Source organism: Equus caballus, chromosome 3 (genome assembly GCF_041296265.1).
Source record: "Equus caballus isolate H_3958 breed thoroughbred chromosome 3, TB-T2T, whole genome shotgun sequence".
NCBI lineage: Eukaryota > Metazoa > Chordata > Mammalia > Perissodactyla > Equidae > Equus > Equus caballus.
In genome coordinates this window covers 62,496,481-62,512,809 of record NC_091686.1, presented here as the reverse complement: position 1 = coordinate 62,512,809, position 16,329 = coordinate 62,496,481, and the positions used below count along the sequence as shown (strand labels likewise).

General features: G+C 42.1%; 1 protein-coding gene across 2 annotated transcripts in view; it reads right to left on the bottom strand.

Annotated features, from left to right (window-relative positions):
• ANTXR2 (ANTXR cell adhesion molecule 2) overlaps nucleotides 1-8,563 on the bottom strand; it is a 138,781-nt gene extending 130,218 nt beyond the window's left edge. Inside the window, exons 1-3 of one of the 2 annotated variants that reach the window (XM_003364684.5) lie at nucleotides 8,434-8,563; nucleotides 6,680-6,751; nucleotides 4,530-4,601 (exon numbers count right to left, since the gene is read on the bottom strand). In XM_003364684.5, coding sequence (XP_003364732.1) covers nucleotides 4,530-4,594 — 65 coding nt within the window. In that variant the 5' untranslated portion in view covers nucleotides 4,595-4,601; nucleotides 6,680-6,751; nucleotides 8,434-8,563. Of the gene's footprint in view, nucleotides 1-4,529; nucleotides 4,602-6,679; nucleotides 6,752-7,403 lie in introns of both variants that reach the window. The other variant, XM_001492585.6, reaches the window with a different exon arrangement.
• Between the last annotated feature and the right edge of the window lie 7,766 nt (nucleotides 8,564-16,329).

Here is a 16,329-nt window from a genome sequence, read left to right as displayed (position 1 = left end):
CTTTAATTTCCTACAAGTTTCCCTAACGAATATTTTTTCTTGGTAATTGATTATTATGCTCAGGTCAAACAATTATATGACTTTTTCAATTTGGGGACAAGTAACTGAAAAGAGAAGTGGAAATGCTTATAACTGATTTATAAGAGTGGGAAGGGGAAAATTACACACACAAGTCATCATTTATCATTTCTCAAAGAGAGAAAATATACGATAGTAGTTAATAGAGTCAGACCAACTCAATCATTCATTCAACAAATATTTATTGAGCATCTACTGTGTGCCAGGCTCTGTTCTGGGTGTTGGATATATGGGTGAGCAAGACAAAGAAGGCCCCTCTGATCACATGTAGTTTACATTAGGGTCGTGGAGTTAAAAATGATTAATTAACAGAACAATTTCAAAAAGTGATAACCAAATAGAGTATTGTGAGAGATTACTGAGGAGGAAGGACAAAGTTCCTTCAGACATGATGGCCAGGCAAGGCCTCTCAAAAAAGGTGATACATGGGATGAGGCCTAAATGACAAGACTGAGCGAGCCAGGGGAAGACATGGGGCAGAGAAAGAGCAAAGTTCCTAATGTGGAAACAAACTTGGCCTGTTCAGGGAATAGAAAGAAAGCCAATGGGCTAGACTGTGGCACACGATGTGGCAGGAGAGGACTGGGTGAGGCAATCAGGTAGGGCTTTTAGGCAATTGGGAGATGTGTGCTTTGTATTCTAAGCCATTAGATTGTCTTAAGCATGAGAGTGGCATGATCTACTTTATAATTTAAGAGACCATTCTGGCTAATATATTGCTTGCAACTTATTAACTATGTGTCCTTGGACAAGCTACATTACCTTTCTTAGCTTCAGTCTCCTCATTTGTAAAGTTGAGATAATAATAATATGTATTACATGGAGTTTATATGAGGATTAAATGAGGTAATGAATGGAAAGCATTTTGCACACTGCCTGACACATAATAATTGTTCATTAAATGTTTTCAAGTACCTCACTTTTATATCATTAAGATTATATTGAACAGAACTGAGCATAATTCACTATCCCCAATTATGCAATATAATAACTAAAAATATCCTTTAAAATTAGTCTTGATTCAAATTCTCTAATATTGAGAGGCTGGATTTTTCCATCTTGAATCAAGACTCAGCGCTTACCTCTTACCTGATCCTATATTACAGCCTGGAGCCATTTATGTGCATGTGCACACCCCCTACTCTCACAAATGCTAGATTATTCATCTTTGCATTACCCTCAGAGCCCACAATGCTTAATACATTATATATAAGGTAGGCAAGTAGGTAGGTAGGTAGGTGAATGGATGGACTAACAGATATAGGGAAGATAAGAATCATGGGGGCAAGAGAAAAGGGAGTGTTCCAAATGGAAATATTTAAAAGAATATGGTTTTTAAATGAGTATATAAAATGTACAACTGATCATTTCTTGCCATGTTTATTATTCTATTCATGCATTTACATAGCATCAGATGCCATGCTGAAACCCTAACAGAAGACATGGCCCTGCCATGCGGACTTATCGCCTTCCACACTTGCTTCCTCTCCTGAGAATATTTAGCAACACTGAGAAACGTGAAAGAGGCGTACTTCTCATATTTACCAAAGTATTGAAGAACTGTGAGTAATAAAACCAAAATTGTGAAACCTGCCATACTTAACCTTTGCATTTCTCATGCACTCAGATCTATTTATGAGGGTGATATATGACATCAAGAAAGTTTATATGCAGAATTCCAATTTCTAGGCTTGGAAACAAAGACCCACAATAGCTGTGGAAACATTTGTTCAGTGATCTTGCATCTAAATATGTGAATTATTTCCAAACACTGGAAAGTGTGTAATGGATGAAAAGTGACCCTATATCCAAATATAGAGGACCAGAGAAAATTGAGAAGTTACTGATGTAATGAGATAAAATTCATAAGAGAACAACCAAGAGCAGAAAATAATATCCTTTAGTGGAGTCTGTTTTGTGATATACAAAGTACTTTTCTGTACATTGTCTTATTTCAATCTTCATAATTCTCTTAAGGAAACATGGCAGATTATGGCAGCAGTTTATAGACATAAAAACAGATGCACTGAGTAGATGATTTTACCCAGGTCTCTAAATCAGTAAGTGGCAAAACTGGAACTCTAACCCAGAACTTCTTAGTGTACTTTCTGCCACCCCAAACCAACTCAACATGCCACAGATGGTGCAATTTGCTAAAACTGAATATATTTCTATTTAAAAAGAGACGAAGGAGCCAACTATATATAAAACAAGTTGCAAGTAGCATTATTAAAATTCTTCCTGGAATATTATAAATCCTTTCAAGCAGGATAGTAATCTCTTCATATAAGGGTAATTCCTCCCTGATCATTAAAATACTACATATCCCCTAGCTCCAGATAATAGTGATAATAATAACAAAGTTTTCAACTCTTGAATACATATGTGCCAGACTCTGTCCTATATTCTCCATACTCACTGACTTCAATCCTCACAACAATCTTATGAAGTGGGTATTGTCATCATCATTATTATACAGATGGAAAAAATTAGAGGCATTAAAAGGTTAAGTAACTTGTCCATGACCATTTGGCTAATAAACTGGTTCAGTGACTTAACTGCAACATTATGCTGCCTCTTGAAATAGAAGCCTTTTTATCCCATTCCAACCTCTCCCCTGTCAGACTCAACCAACACTGAGGGAAGAATCTCTAATTTAGTTTAACGATTTAAATCCTTTCTGTGCATGTGTAAGCAATACCAATCTTGTCAACCAGTGACTACACTGTATCTTCAAAGTGCTGAAGGACCCATATGTAAAGTACCTAACAGAGAACCTGGCACAACATATGCAGGTGACAATTACTGAGAGTCTGCTATGTGCCTGGTATCATGCTAAGTGCTTTTCTCTATATATGCACTCCATAAATGATAACATTGTTCCTTTTTTCTCCTAATGGATAGGCTGGATCCAAAGCTGTTTCTCTGGAAATTAAGCTGGGCAACTGAGAAAATTTCTTTTCATGAAGCCAAGGACTGTTCTATCACTGGCTATAGAAGGGTGTATATGGATCATAAGGGACGACTATTGCTCTGACCCTTGATGAGACCCACAGGCACACAAGAAAGTCTGGAAGGGAAGTATCAATGAGAAGTGCAAGGTCATAAGCTGGACTCCCCACCTACAGAGAGATTTCCTCTCCAGAAGAAGTGAAACTTAAAGCACAAAAAAAATTAAAAGATTATATACATATAATTTTCCAAATCAATTCTGTGAATTATAAATAACTTCTCTCCCTGAGTCCCTTTAAATATTATACTTTCTTGACAATTTTTTTTGCTGAGGAATATTTGACCTGAGCTAACATCTGTTGCCAATCTTTCTATTCTCTTCCTTAAAGAAGATCAGCCTTGAGCTAACATCTGTGCCAATCTTCCTCTATTTTGTATGTGGGTTGCTGCCACAGCACAACTGATGAGTTGTGTAGGTCTGTGCCCAGGAACCAAACCTTGGCTGCCAAAGCAGAATGCACCAGACTTAACCATTACACCATGGAGCCAGCCCACTCTTGACATTTGTAAAGAAAAAATTAATTTATTTAAAAAACTGTATTCACACGTAACTTTCCATAAATCTATATATTATGCAAAACAAAGTACATCAGCCTCCCTTGCTAAAACTACAGTTTGGAGAAATTTGATTTCAAAATAATGCTAATCCATTCATTCATTCAACAAGAACTGAGCAAGAAGTTTCTTGCATACTTTGTGTTAAATGAAGTGGATACAAAAATGAAGAAGAAAATCTCCCTACTGTGGAACTCATGGTATAGCAAGCAAAACTGATCCCACGGAAAGCAGCCATTCTTCAAAGTATGTCAACAACTACTTCTAACTTGCCACAATGGGTTCAAACCTATAGAAATGGTCATATGAAATACTGTGACATTGGCTTGGAAAAAGCCCCATCTTTTATGATATATAGGTAAATACACACACACACACACACACACATATATGGGTTTATATATAAAATAGTAAGCAAGTGCCTTTAGAAAGGTAAAAATATTCAGCATCAGTGTACCTCGGAGTAAAACTGGAGATTCAGGATGTCTGCTGAATCTAGTAAATTATCCAAATAGATCCATATCTTTCTCCTCCCTAATGTTCTTCAAATTCCTAGTTGATTAATATAGTACATCAATAAGAAAGATGTAGAACTACTTACAGTAACAGAGAAGGGGAAAGGTAGGAAGCAGTAAATATACAACTAAGGCAGATATCTGGGTTTCATCGTACATTCCACAGCCAATATGAACGATATTGATTTCCAGATGATCCGCTCTTTTCTATCACTCATACCTCCTTTCCCCTCTGTTAGTAAAGAGACCCGAATTGTCTTTGCATTTGCTCGGTTCCGCTGAGAGGCCTGAATCACCACTTGGAAATATCAATCATTCCTTTATGATTAGTCTCTACTAAAAGCCTGCAGTGAAAGATAATGCACTAACCTGTCTCCAGTTAATGGCAAAATAATGGTTGCTTGAGAAGAAAACACAATGAAAGATAATCTCATTTGAGGGCTGCAAAATAAGAAAAGAGGCAGTTAAAACATTTTTAAAAGAAATACTCATACAATACAGATGTATAGCTAGAAAGTCTCATTTAAAAGCAGTCTCACTGAATGGTCCAGGCTTCTTTTGAATGGCGCTCCCTAAGTAAGTACACTAACTCTGCTTAGCATTACTGCAGAAGTCATTTTGGATTTAGTCCGTACTTCCCAGAACTCACACACTCCTCCATGATCCACAGGTCATTTAGGAAAAGACGAATTATAAAGATAAATTCTAGGCCAATGTAAAATCCTCATAGAAAACACTTCTTCCCTTGGTGGTCTACCTCATCTCCTTAAAGAAGGCCAAACCCTTCACAGTGATTATCACAAGCAATATTTAGGGCTGGGGAGCAGGCAGTTTGACTTAATGACCACAACTCTGATACGAGTTCATACACAAGTTATCCCAAAGTGGGAACACTTAAGAGTGTCATGGACAATGTGAAAGAGACTAACAAATCATGTTTGATGAGGCATTTTCAGTTTTCCAAGTCTCAGACATCATACTTCCAATTGGCAACAAATGCCCCCATTAGCTACATCTTTTAAGCTTTAGGCATTTATCTCACAGAATGGTTCTTGTGCAACTATTCCTAAGATCTGAAACTAAAAATATAAAACTAAGATCTATAAACTGAAGATCGGAATGATCTCAAAGGCTCATACATATTTTAAAAGTCATTCTACTCAGTAATTACCTTTTATTCACTTCCTATAATATATTGTTAGCAAGTAACTGAGCAACTAAACTTGAGCCAGAGACTATGTATTATAGAATTCCAACTGGCAAACCAGACCAAATAATAAGGGCCCCACTTCTTGAAAATGTCGTATGAAAATAATCCATCACTTTTGATCAAAATTTATGTCATACTCTCTGCACACTCTTGGATTATGTCAGAAAATTTACAAACAACTGTCTCTCCTGCCTTTGACATTTAAGGATATAGGGCCTTGTTTATTTTTCTTTCCTAGACTGTTTCACCCCAGACCCTGTTCAGAAATGAGAGTGTTATACTTGGCTTCTTAAGCAGGAGACTGATGATTAAACACGGACAAGCATACATTTTTATAGGGATAAGTTTACTGCTGCCAATAACTGAAAGCAAGGATTGCCTAGGCCTCTACAGATTGTTTGAAGTTACTTGCAACATGACTTTCAAAATGTTTTGATCATCCAAGCCTGTTTTACAGAAAACATTTGGGCTAACAAGACTGAAAGAAGCAATATTTAATGATACAGTTCCTTTTTTTGTGTCCTTTCCATTATCTTGATAAACTTGCATTTGCTTTTTGCATTTTTTTTCTTTTTAAAAAAAGAGCAGAAAAAAAAGAAAAAACCCTCAAAAGCGTGGCGTCCTGGGGTTATTTTTAAATAGGGATGCCACTAATTCCTAGTTACCTCTAAATAAGAGAGTCAGCTAGATTTCATAGCAGTTATGCTTTTTATAGGAGAGGAAACCGGTCTTTCCTAGTAAGGCTTATTGCATATATAGAACAGTTAAATTTTAAACCAGCCACACACCCACACATTGTGTAAACACAAGTCGTTTCTTTAAACACACACACAAGTGCCTTTTCTGGTAGTGGGTTATTAACACATGTTCATTTGAAGTTTACCAACACTTTTTTTTTTTTTAATGAGGACCTCTAAAATGCTAAGAATTGCGTAGCAAGGAAAATATATTATGGATACTATTAGCATAAAATTTTTTTAATGTGATAAATTATGAGAAAGCATAACTGAAATTCGAAACAGATGAAAATTCAGAAAGGAAAAGACATTTGGAATAGTATTTGAAGATGCTTCCCCAGCCTGAGCCAAGTGTCTGGGATCCAGATGAAATAAGCCCTCAACAATTGAAAGGCTGTCCTAATAACAGCACGTGTGTCATAACGACCTTGAGGCACTTAGTTTCCTGAAATCAACATTTCAGGAAAGACTTTCCTTGCAAAAGATTTCCCAAAGAAACGGAGACCCACACTTTGGTCTACTTCCCTCCACCTCAAACTGCCCTGCTTAGACAAGTAAAGTGGGAGAAATACCTCACAAATCTCTCAGTAAGTTGCTTGACAAAATCGTAAATTTCAATCCAGTTATTTGCCACACTCCCAGACCTGAAAAATGAAATTGAACTGATCAGAAAAACAAAACAGTTACATGGGGGTAGTCTACCCTCTTCTTCAAGCAAAGCAACAGCATCAGTAACTGAAACTTTGGTGCTACAAGAATCAAGCCACTCAACCCATCTTCGGGGACCACCTGCCTGTTAATTGTTTGGAGTAGGATCCTGGCTCTTCAAAATAAACACAGCCTTCTTTTGCCGGAAATGCAAACCACACTGGGTTTGTGAACCCTAGGCTTTTCTTGGCTACAATGACAGCGCTGCGATCAGGATAAAATCAGGCAAACTTTAGCCACCGTGAGGGGGTGAGGACAAACGGGCCGAGAATGAGTCCTGTCTGGGTTCCAGGGACGCAGAAGGCTACCCCAAGCGGTCGCACTCCCACTTCCCAAGACGCCCCCATGACTGGCAAGCAGTGACTTCCCCACCTCCCCAGAAAGCCAAGCAGCTCCAGACTCCTCCCATCGCCCCTCAGCCCGCACAGATCCGAAAGCATTTGCCCTTCGGACGGACATAGCAACAGGGCACCTATCATCCGCTTTCTAACACCCCTCCCCAGGGCGCACACGCTTCTCAGCCTCCCCAGACACGCTCATCCAGTTCCACCCTCACTGGAAGACCCTGGACCTCCCTCCGGCACTCACTTGTCCAGGACGAAGTAGAGATCAAAGGCTCCTCTGCAGGAGGGCTGCTCCTGGGCGCTCACCAGCCCCCCAGGACCGCTGAGCACCAGCAGCCACAGCCCGGGGACCAGCCAGCTCCCGGGACTGCGGGCCAGGGACAGCCCCGCCACCATCCTGCGGCCAGGGGCCTGAGACTTCCCTCCCGCTCGCAGCCCCCTCGGCTCGATTCGGTGGGGACGCTAAGGGTAGCAGTCACCAGGGACACACCGCGGGGTGAGGGGCAGTGGGCAGCTAGGACGCCGGCGCCTGGGGCAGCGGGACCCACTAACTGACAGTGGGAGAGAGAAAGGGAGGGAGGGAGAAAAAGAGGGAGGGAGGTCCTAGGAGGACAAAGGGAGACTCTGCAGCCGCCGCAGCTGCCGCCGGAACTCTTGACGAATCCCAGTGGAAGCGCGATCCAGTCCTCCCCCTCCGGATTCCGGAGAGTTCCTGCAGACAATGAGGGCCCAAGGCGACAGCTCGAAAGAGAAGTTCCCCTTGGTCTCTGGCCGCGCCTCTAGCGCCTGCCTCGGACCCGGACCGCGAGGCGCATTCCGCCGGGAGGGCTGAGGTCCGGGGGCTGTAGTGCGCGGCGGGGCAGGGCCCCCGGGACTCGGCGACGGCCGCGCAAACTTGGAGCGGAGATCCCTCTCTCCTGGTTCCCTTCCTCCGGCGGCCCAACTCCGCCCGGCTCGCCAAACTTTCCTCCTTGTGCTCGGCTCTGGCACGGCGCAGCCGGGCGGTCCCTTCAGGGGAGGAGGCTGAGCCGGCCCTGGGGCTAGAGGCTCGAGAGCAGCCACTCTGACCGGGGCCAAGAGCGCAATCTGGCCAAGTCTTGTCTGAGTGTGTCAGTGTGCGCCTCAGGGCGAGGGCGGGGCCTCATCTGAGCTCGCCGAGCCACACACGCACACTTGTGGGTTCGTGCCGAGTTGAAGATGACTAACGCTTGCCAGATTTTGGAAAGGGGAGAAGGAGTTTAGAAAAACAAATGTCCTCTTGAAACTAAACATACCCATATATCCTGCAGGCCTGGCCTGTTTCAGCAGCTGTGCAGAACAGCTCTCTGTGTGGCTGGGAGACCAAAGACTAGCAATTCCAAGGGAGGTGATGGCCTCCTCACTCCGCCCCACCCCCACTACCACAAGTACACGGTTTTTACTTACCACGCCCCTACCTAAGAAAGGCAACTTCCTCTTTTTTTTATAAACTTACTTTGTAGTTTTGTTTCACCAAGCCAAGAAATGGCAAACTCTTTAGAAGTGGAAAGTTGTACTTCAAAATATTTCATCCCACTCTCATTCACCCTGAACTCCAGATATTAAGAATTTCATCTCGGAGCAAGCTAGGCTGCCCTTGCCAAACGTGCAGGAGCTGAAGTTTGTGTGCATTCAAATTCTCTGCCTACTCATTCTACACCCCCTCCCTCTTCTCCCCTCCCAGCCACCTCCACCTATGACTTCTGCCCTCTCCTTGTGCGAACTGGCTTTTAGAACTTACAGTCTCACTGGTATACCTATCAATGATTGATGGCAATATGAGGTGTCACGTCCTCTTTATATTTTAACTAAGTCAATACTTTATGATAAAAAGTTTTTATAATAATCACATACTGCCTTTTAGCATCTCTTGTGTTTCTTGTTTTCTGTATTTAATTTTTCATTTACTTTATCTTTGATATGCAACCAGATTTGCAAGCTCTTTGAGGATAGACCCCCGTCACTTCAACAAGATTTACTGAGTATCAACTATCTATTAGGCACTGTTCTAGGACTTAACAGTTGACAAATAGAAATGGCAAGCAATAGGATATTGGAGTAAATGAGGAAGCCATTTGGTGTAAACCTAATTCGGCCTGACCTTGTTTTTCCAAAAGGGCCTGACCATGGCTGTTGAGCATGCATTGTATATCTGCTTTAGACATTCCCTATGGCAAGAACAAAGGCCCTTGAGATAAAGGTGCAGCTTCCCTCCCCCTCCCAACATTGGCAATTCCTTAAAGATTAAGCATCTTTCCTTAGGCTAGGAACTGATTGCTGTGCTCACCTGTGACCACCCAGCTCCAGATAATAGACTTGCTTCCTGCTGTGCCTGCTGAGATAGCAGACCCACTACCTGCTGTGTCCATCAAACACTGTGCCGACAGGGCAATCTTGTGACTGTTGTAAGAGGGACATTTCAATCATATGTGAAACGTCCTCTTTGAGGGTATATAACCACCCTGTATACCCCTGCTTCTTTGGAGTGCTCCCTCCCTTTGTGGAAGGACTCTCCCGGGCCATGGTCCTCACGTTCTATCAGAATAAACTCTCCCAAATTTTCATTTATAAATTGGTTATGGATTATTTTCGTTGACACAGTCAATGCACAGAACAAGATGATAAGCCCCTGCTTTGGTGAAGCTTGCAGTCTGCTTGAGGAGGAAAAACAGACAGAAATAAATAAGTAAATGACCGCATTAGAAGGTGGTTTGCAGAGATTTAAAATACAGTAATATGATAAAAAATGACTGACTAGATGACTAACAAAAAGAAACCAGCTATTCCAAGAGCTAAAAGAGGAACCACTCCTAGCTACTGCAACTCTCCTTAGGCAATAGCTTAGAACATTCAAGAAACAAAGAAAAACAGTGTGGCTGGAGCTTTGTGGGTGTGATGAAGTAAGAGAGGTAGGTAGGGGCCAGATTATGTGATGCTTTGTAAACTCTGATAGAGAATGCAGATATTTTATATTAAGTGTGATAGGAGCCCATTAGAGGAGTCTAAGCCTGGGGAGGTGGGGGGGGGGGGGGGTATGGGATAAAGTGATATGATCTATGTTTTTCAAAGATCATTCTGGCTGATATGATACAATGAATTTGGAGGCAGCAAGAATGAAAGTAGGGAGACAAGTTAGACTATTGCAGTTATCAGGGCACAATAAAATGGTACCTTGGGCCATCATCCCTATAGCAACTGAACTGAGAGCTATAAATCCATGAGAACTTCAATAAACATCTGCCACTACTATCCAGTGGATCCACCACTTCTTATCTGATGGGGTGGGGAGGGTGCTGATGGGGTAAGTGGCTGATTGAATGGCAGATACTTTACACTTCTGGTAGAAAGAAAAACAAACCCTCCATTGTTTTCAAGTAATTGAGCTCTAGAAGAAAGCCCAAGGAGAGGGATAGCTATATTAAAAGCACCATAATTCCTCCTCCTTCAATTTTTCTTGAAGTTCTGAACTTCTGATTCCTCTGCAGCCATCAGGCCTCCAGGGACATACTGCCACTCATTCACACTTGGGCCCAACGGTGGATACATTAATCTCTCTGACTTCCCATAAGAAAGCCGGAATGGGCTGACATTTTCAGGAAACTTGTTAAAGTTTCTTTTCAAGGTTTTTATTATCTACTGTTGGTTAAAACTGGTCTCCTTTTTCCACTTTAATCAAGTCAAAAGCAAAGATAGCATATACCTTTAGCAATTAATACCATATCAGTATATGACTGCATAAATCGGGGGAAAAAATCTGCCAAAGAGTATGACAAGTGGTTTCAAGTGAGAAGGGGACAGAAGGCGAAGAAATAGGAGACATGATGCTAACCATGTACTTTAACTTCATGATGAAGTATTTTAAACTCACATTTATTGGCTTCCTTTGCCTCTTGCTTCCTGACTCATTGCCTGCTCATCAGCTGGGACCCCACAAACTGATCTAAGAATCCATCTCATCCTAGGCCCGAACTAAAGCAAACTATCTTGAATCTAAAACTTGTTCTTCCTCAAAATTCCCAGGCCCTCCTGGAGTCATCTCACTCAGTTCTTTCCTGATGACTGGCCAGCAGAGGTGACTGACATACTAAAGCATATTGCTGTTTTGTTTTTTTTTTAATTTGCTTGAGTAATTAATTCAGCCCAGTTCTGGAACTTTTCTCATTTCTCTCAGGGAAGTGGCCTCATCTAGCACAGACCAATAATTAATCAAATCACTTTATCTAATAGAGATCAGCGGGAAGGTCATTAATTACTGGAGCAACCCACTATCATGATTTGCCCCAGTCCAGGGACAAGGACTTTCAGAGCTAAAACTGGGGCAGTCCCTGGGATAGTCCCTGGCAAAGAAGGCTGTTGGTCACCCTCTTCCCAAGAAACAGTGAGGGAAGTTGAAAGCAGGGGCAGACTCGAGAATCTCACCAAGCTTTGAGGAAGGAAGAGTATCAACAGCAACATTTTCTCTCCCCCTCTATCGGGGGGAGGAGCCAGGCATTGTGTCAGCTGGACACTAGCCAGGTAAGATTGCAAACTGAGTTTCGCACCACAGCAGACATGCTGGGACTCTATTTAATTTTCAGTTTTAAATCAAGAATGACATAGGGAATGCAGATTTTTAAGGAGAGAGAACAGGATTAGACTGAATTATTTAGATAAATAAATCTAAAATATTTCTCTTTATCAAATTATCTGGATTTCTGCTGAAGTATTTTGCTTCACGATCCATGCAAACCCCTACTCTTTGAAAATTATTCTTTGCATCAAACCACACCTCTAATTCAATGTTAGAATTTATCACCTCATTACACAAAATATACTAATAAACTCAAAAACATGTAAAACTCAGTTTAACATAGTTAAATAGTTTGAGATTGACATCTGGCGTTTAAAAGTGTTCCTTAGGCCCTTCATCATTGTCCATCTCTTCCACCTGCAGAGCTCCCACAGACTTCATATTAAATTTTATTTGTGCATTTACTGATTTTTATTTAACAATATTTATTGATACCTACTATGTATCTGGTAATGTTCTAAGCACAAATCTTATACTCCATCCTCTCAGGAGTTCACCTTTCCAATATCCTATCACAATTTATTTCCAGCTCCCTCCACCCCAACAAACAACAAGTAGAAGGGACAACAATAAACTTAGGAAAATAAAATGAAATAAATATACCCTTTATGTGTAAAAAATCATATAATCTATATTATCTACAAGTAAATATGTTTGTATGACATCCACAATGACAAACCTGACTCTCCCGGAAGTTAAGTACCACCCTGGAAGTGATTCATATTCACATTACACACAGAGTGATTCATTCCATGATATCTAAAGTGATTCAGAGGGAGGAAATAAATCTTCAGTACCTATAGGTGAAAAAGCCTATTTAAACTTGTATCAGGTATAGTCATTAAAGAACTAGATTTCCCCAATGTCTGAGCTAGTTCCTGGGAGTGGATGAAATGTTTTTGGAAGATGCAATTACTTCTAAGTTAACATTTCTGTGTATGACAACAGGGAATGTCAACCAATGACGGAGAATGATTACCAACATCTGCTTTTGGGACTGAATGTTTTAAATCCAGTTTCCCAGAAACAGACTTGAGACTCTGAGCTTTGCCTGCAGGAGGTCTACTGGAGCATGCTCTCAGAAGCAAAACCTATGAGGGGCGAGGGAAGCAGGAATGGTCAGAGGGAAAGGAACGGTGATGCAATGGCAAAGGACACCTCAGCCGACCCCAGTGGTAGCTCTGGGGCTGGAACAGTCTTTCACAGTAGTCCTGAATTAAGTGAGAAAATGGGGCCAGGGTTTTGTATCCCCTCATGGACAAGCCATTCCATGTGGGCTGCCCCTTTCGAGGGAGCAAAACCTTGGGTAAGGCAGCTCCTTTTGGCTTAGGGCAGTTGTAGGGAGAAACTCAGCTGTGAGCTGTCAGCAACCAAATTCCTGGCTGTGGGGAATGAGCGTCTCAGTCCTGAAGGAGGAATCTAGGTGATGCAACCATAGCATCCAGAACATTCACAAAAAGCCAAGACAGCTAGCAGCTTGTTTAACAAAAGTCTTATCCCATGTGCAATGGCAGATCTTCACAAACCAGCTCAGGCTCAGATTGGCGTCCTGGATGATAAACTCATGTAACTGCCTTGCTCCCACTCATGGCCTCTATCATAGCCCTGGTCCAGGTCAGTTTCTCAATTCTCAATGGAATTACTCTGATAGCATTCTGCCTTCTCATACGTCCTCTACACTTCAATGTGATTTAGTTTTCTGACGTGTAAAGCCAATCACACTAATCACCTACCTAATAACTGCCAATAAGACATCATTTCCTAACAACTTAGAGCCCTCCACACCAGCATCACAAATTAGCTCTGCGCCCCACCTACAACAAGTTAAGTCTCTTCACGTACTCTGTGCTCCAGAAAAACCGTGATAGTCACTATGCCCCTCATAAACACAATTATACTTTTGGGTCTTATCTCATGATACACCACTTCCCTGACACCATGTTGCAGGTGTCAAATTCTATTCTCCACTTTGTCTTCCCTTCCATTCTTTTACTGAACAAGTCAAGTCAAAAGCCATTAGGTGGGCCAGCCCTGGCCTAGTGGTTAAGTTTGGCATGCTCCACTTCAGCAGCCCAGGTTTGGTTCCCTGGCACAGACCTATATCATTTGTCTATTAGTGGCCACGTTGTGGCAGGCATCCCACATATAAAATAGAGGAAGATTGGATTGGCACAGATGTTAGCTCAGGCAAATCTTCCTCAGCAAAAAGAGGAAGATTGGCAACAGATGTTAAATCAGGGTGAATCTTCCTGAGCAAAAAAAAAAAAGCCACTAGGTGGGACCAAGCAAATGGTGTCAGGGTGGAAAGGAGCTATAGTATTCCAGATCAGAGTGTCAGAGACCAAGCAGAGTAAAGAGAATATACCCCTCGTGCAGGGAGGCACAGCCTGGCATGGGGTATTGGAGTCCAAGAAGGGTAAGGAAGACATCCACATGGGAGGGCAGCAGCCCAGCGTGAGGAGTCAACGAGTGAGCCTGGTGAGGAGGTTATGTGTGTGCATGTGTGTGTGTGTGTGTGTGTGTGTGCGTACGCGCACTGCCCAATGTGAAGTTTCTGAGCCCAAGTGAGGGGAGGAGGCCTTTGTACAGGGGGAAGCTCATTGTGGAGTAGTTGGAGCCCAAGCATGGACTGCCATGCAGGGGTGCAGGGTCACACCAGTGCAGGGTGTCAGAACATGAACAGAGAGAGAAGAGAGTCTGCACTGGAAGAAAGCTGTCCAGAATGTCAGAACAAGCATGGGGCGAATAGGGGTGGGGCAGCACCATACAGGGTCTAAGAGCCCGAGCAGTGTGAAGAGGAATTCTGCACAAGGGAGCCAGCCTGGTGTGGGGCTAAATCGAAGCAGGGTAAGGAAAGCTTCGGAACAGGGCATGGTCTGGCACAGTATTGAAACCCAAGTAACATATGGAGGGTTTTTGTTCAGAGGTCACCCCCCCATAGGATATCACAGCCCAGATGAGTTATAGAAAGTGCCCAGGTAGGCTGGCAGCCAGGAACAGAGCATCAGAGTCTGTGTGGGGGTACAGGGTGGTGATCGTGTCAGAACTCCTGCAGGCTGACGGAGTCAGTGTTGGGGAGAGGGTTACAGGGATAATGAGAGAGTGGTTACACACGGAGGGATTGATAAGTTAAGTAAATATAGACAAGGGGAGCCACGTTTTTCACCACCAGAGAAGGAAATTACAAATAAGGGAAGGGGAAAATAGTTAATTCTTCTCAGAGGTCCTTGATGCGTCTACACAAAATTGATTCATGTCATTTTTAAAATTCTAGTCATTTTGCTGTTTATCAGCATCCCAGTTGGAGAAGGGGTGAGAATCAAAAAGAATAGAAGATAAAAGTTGCCTGAATGGTGGACACTGTGAATGAAGTCACCCAACACTGATGCAGCTCCCTTTAGCATGTCTTTCCGCCTGCTAGAGAAAGCTTAAAATGGGCATTTCCTACACTCCCCACAGGTAGGTTTCCTCATGGTTTAGAATCCACCCATATATCCTCACACCAGACTTTGAATCAGAACCAACTTACATGAGGAGAGAGGCAGGACAAGGAGAGTCCTTTGGCAGGGCAGGTCATGACGGAGGCTGTGTGTAGGAGGCAGTGTCTGGGGCTCCTTAGCCGGCCTCGTGGTTCAGCTCCTCCCTGCTCTCAGCAGAGCAGGTAGCCCCCTTGCAGCCCAGTGCTGGGTGTACCCGGGGAGTTGTTCCTGAACGCTCAGCCTTCACTCTCCTTCTTCAGCAACCTAAATGACTCTGTGAGCTATTTATCCTCCTTAATAAGTCCCTTTCCTTTAAAGTAGCTAGAACAGATTCTGTTTTCAAAGACAGTGACAAGTCCCAACATTCCATAATCTCTATGAACCTTAAATTAGTCACTTTGCAGGCATTTATAATTATGATAAAAGGGTATAAATGGAAGAAAAGAAATAAGAAATTGTGAATTTTTAAATTATCCATCACACTCATTTGATATTATTCCTCTCCTTGGTAAACTCAGATACCCTGGAGGAAAAAGAGATATGAAAGACTAGGAAGAAGGAAGGCAATAGAGAGGAGGAGAGAGAGGGAGCAGGAGAAGGAGGGTGAGATGGAGGAGAGAAGAAGGAGGAGGTTCAATCTACTTCTTTGAGAATAATGCAGGACAAGTACAAACCTTTTTAGCTACCTATGGACACAGAAGTCAGACAACTCGAAAACAAGTTACAGCTGGGAATGATTAAAATTGCACAGGACATAAGTAATATTTCAATATGCTACACCCAGATTACTTTAAACATGAAAATTGTATGTTCATACCTACTTCCAAGAGGTTACAATATAAAATAACTTAGAAGAATGAAAATATCGTTGCAATATTTGTTTTATTATATGGTGTGATGATAAGATAAAACTTGGAAAATAACAATAGGAACAAATTTGGATAACAATTTATAGTTTTTAAGGTACTTCTGTCTACACTGTCTTTTTGATAAACATTTCCAGTTTTCAACCAGCTTGTTTTTCATGCTGGGTGCATTAAAAATTAACAGTATTCAATCTTAATTCCTCCTTATCTGTCACCTTCCTCAAAAGAAACAAAAAA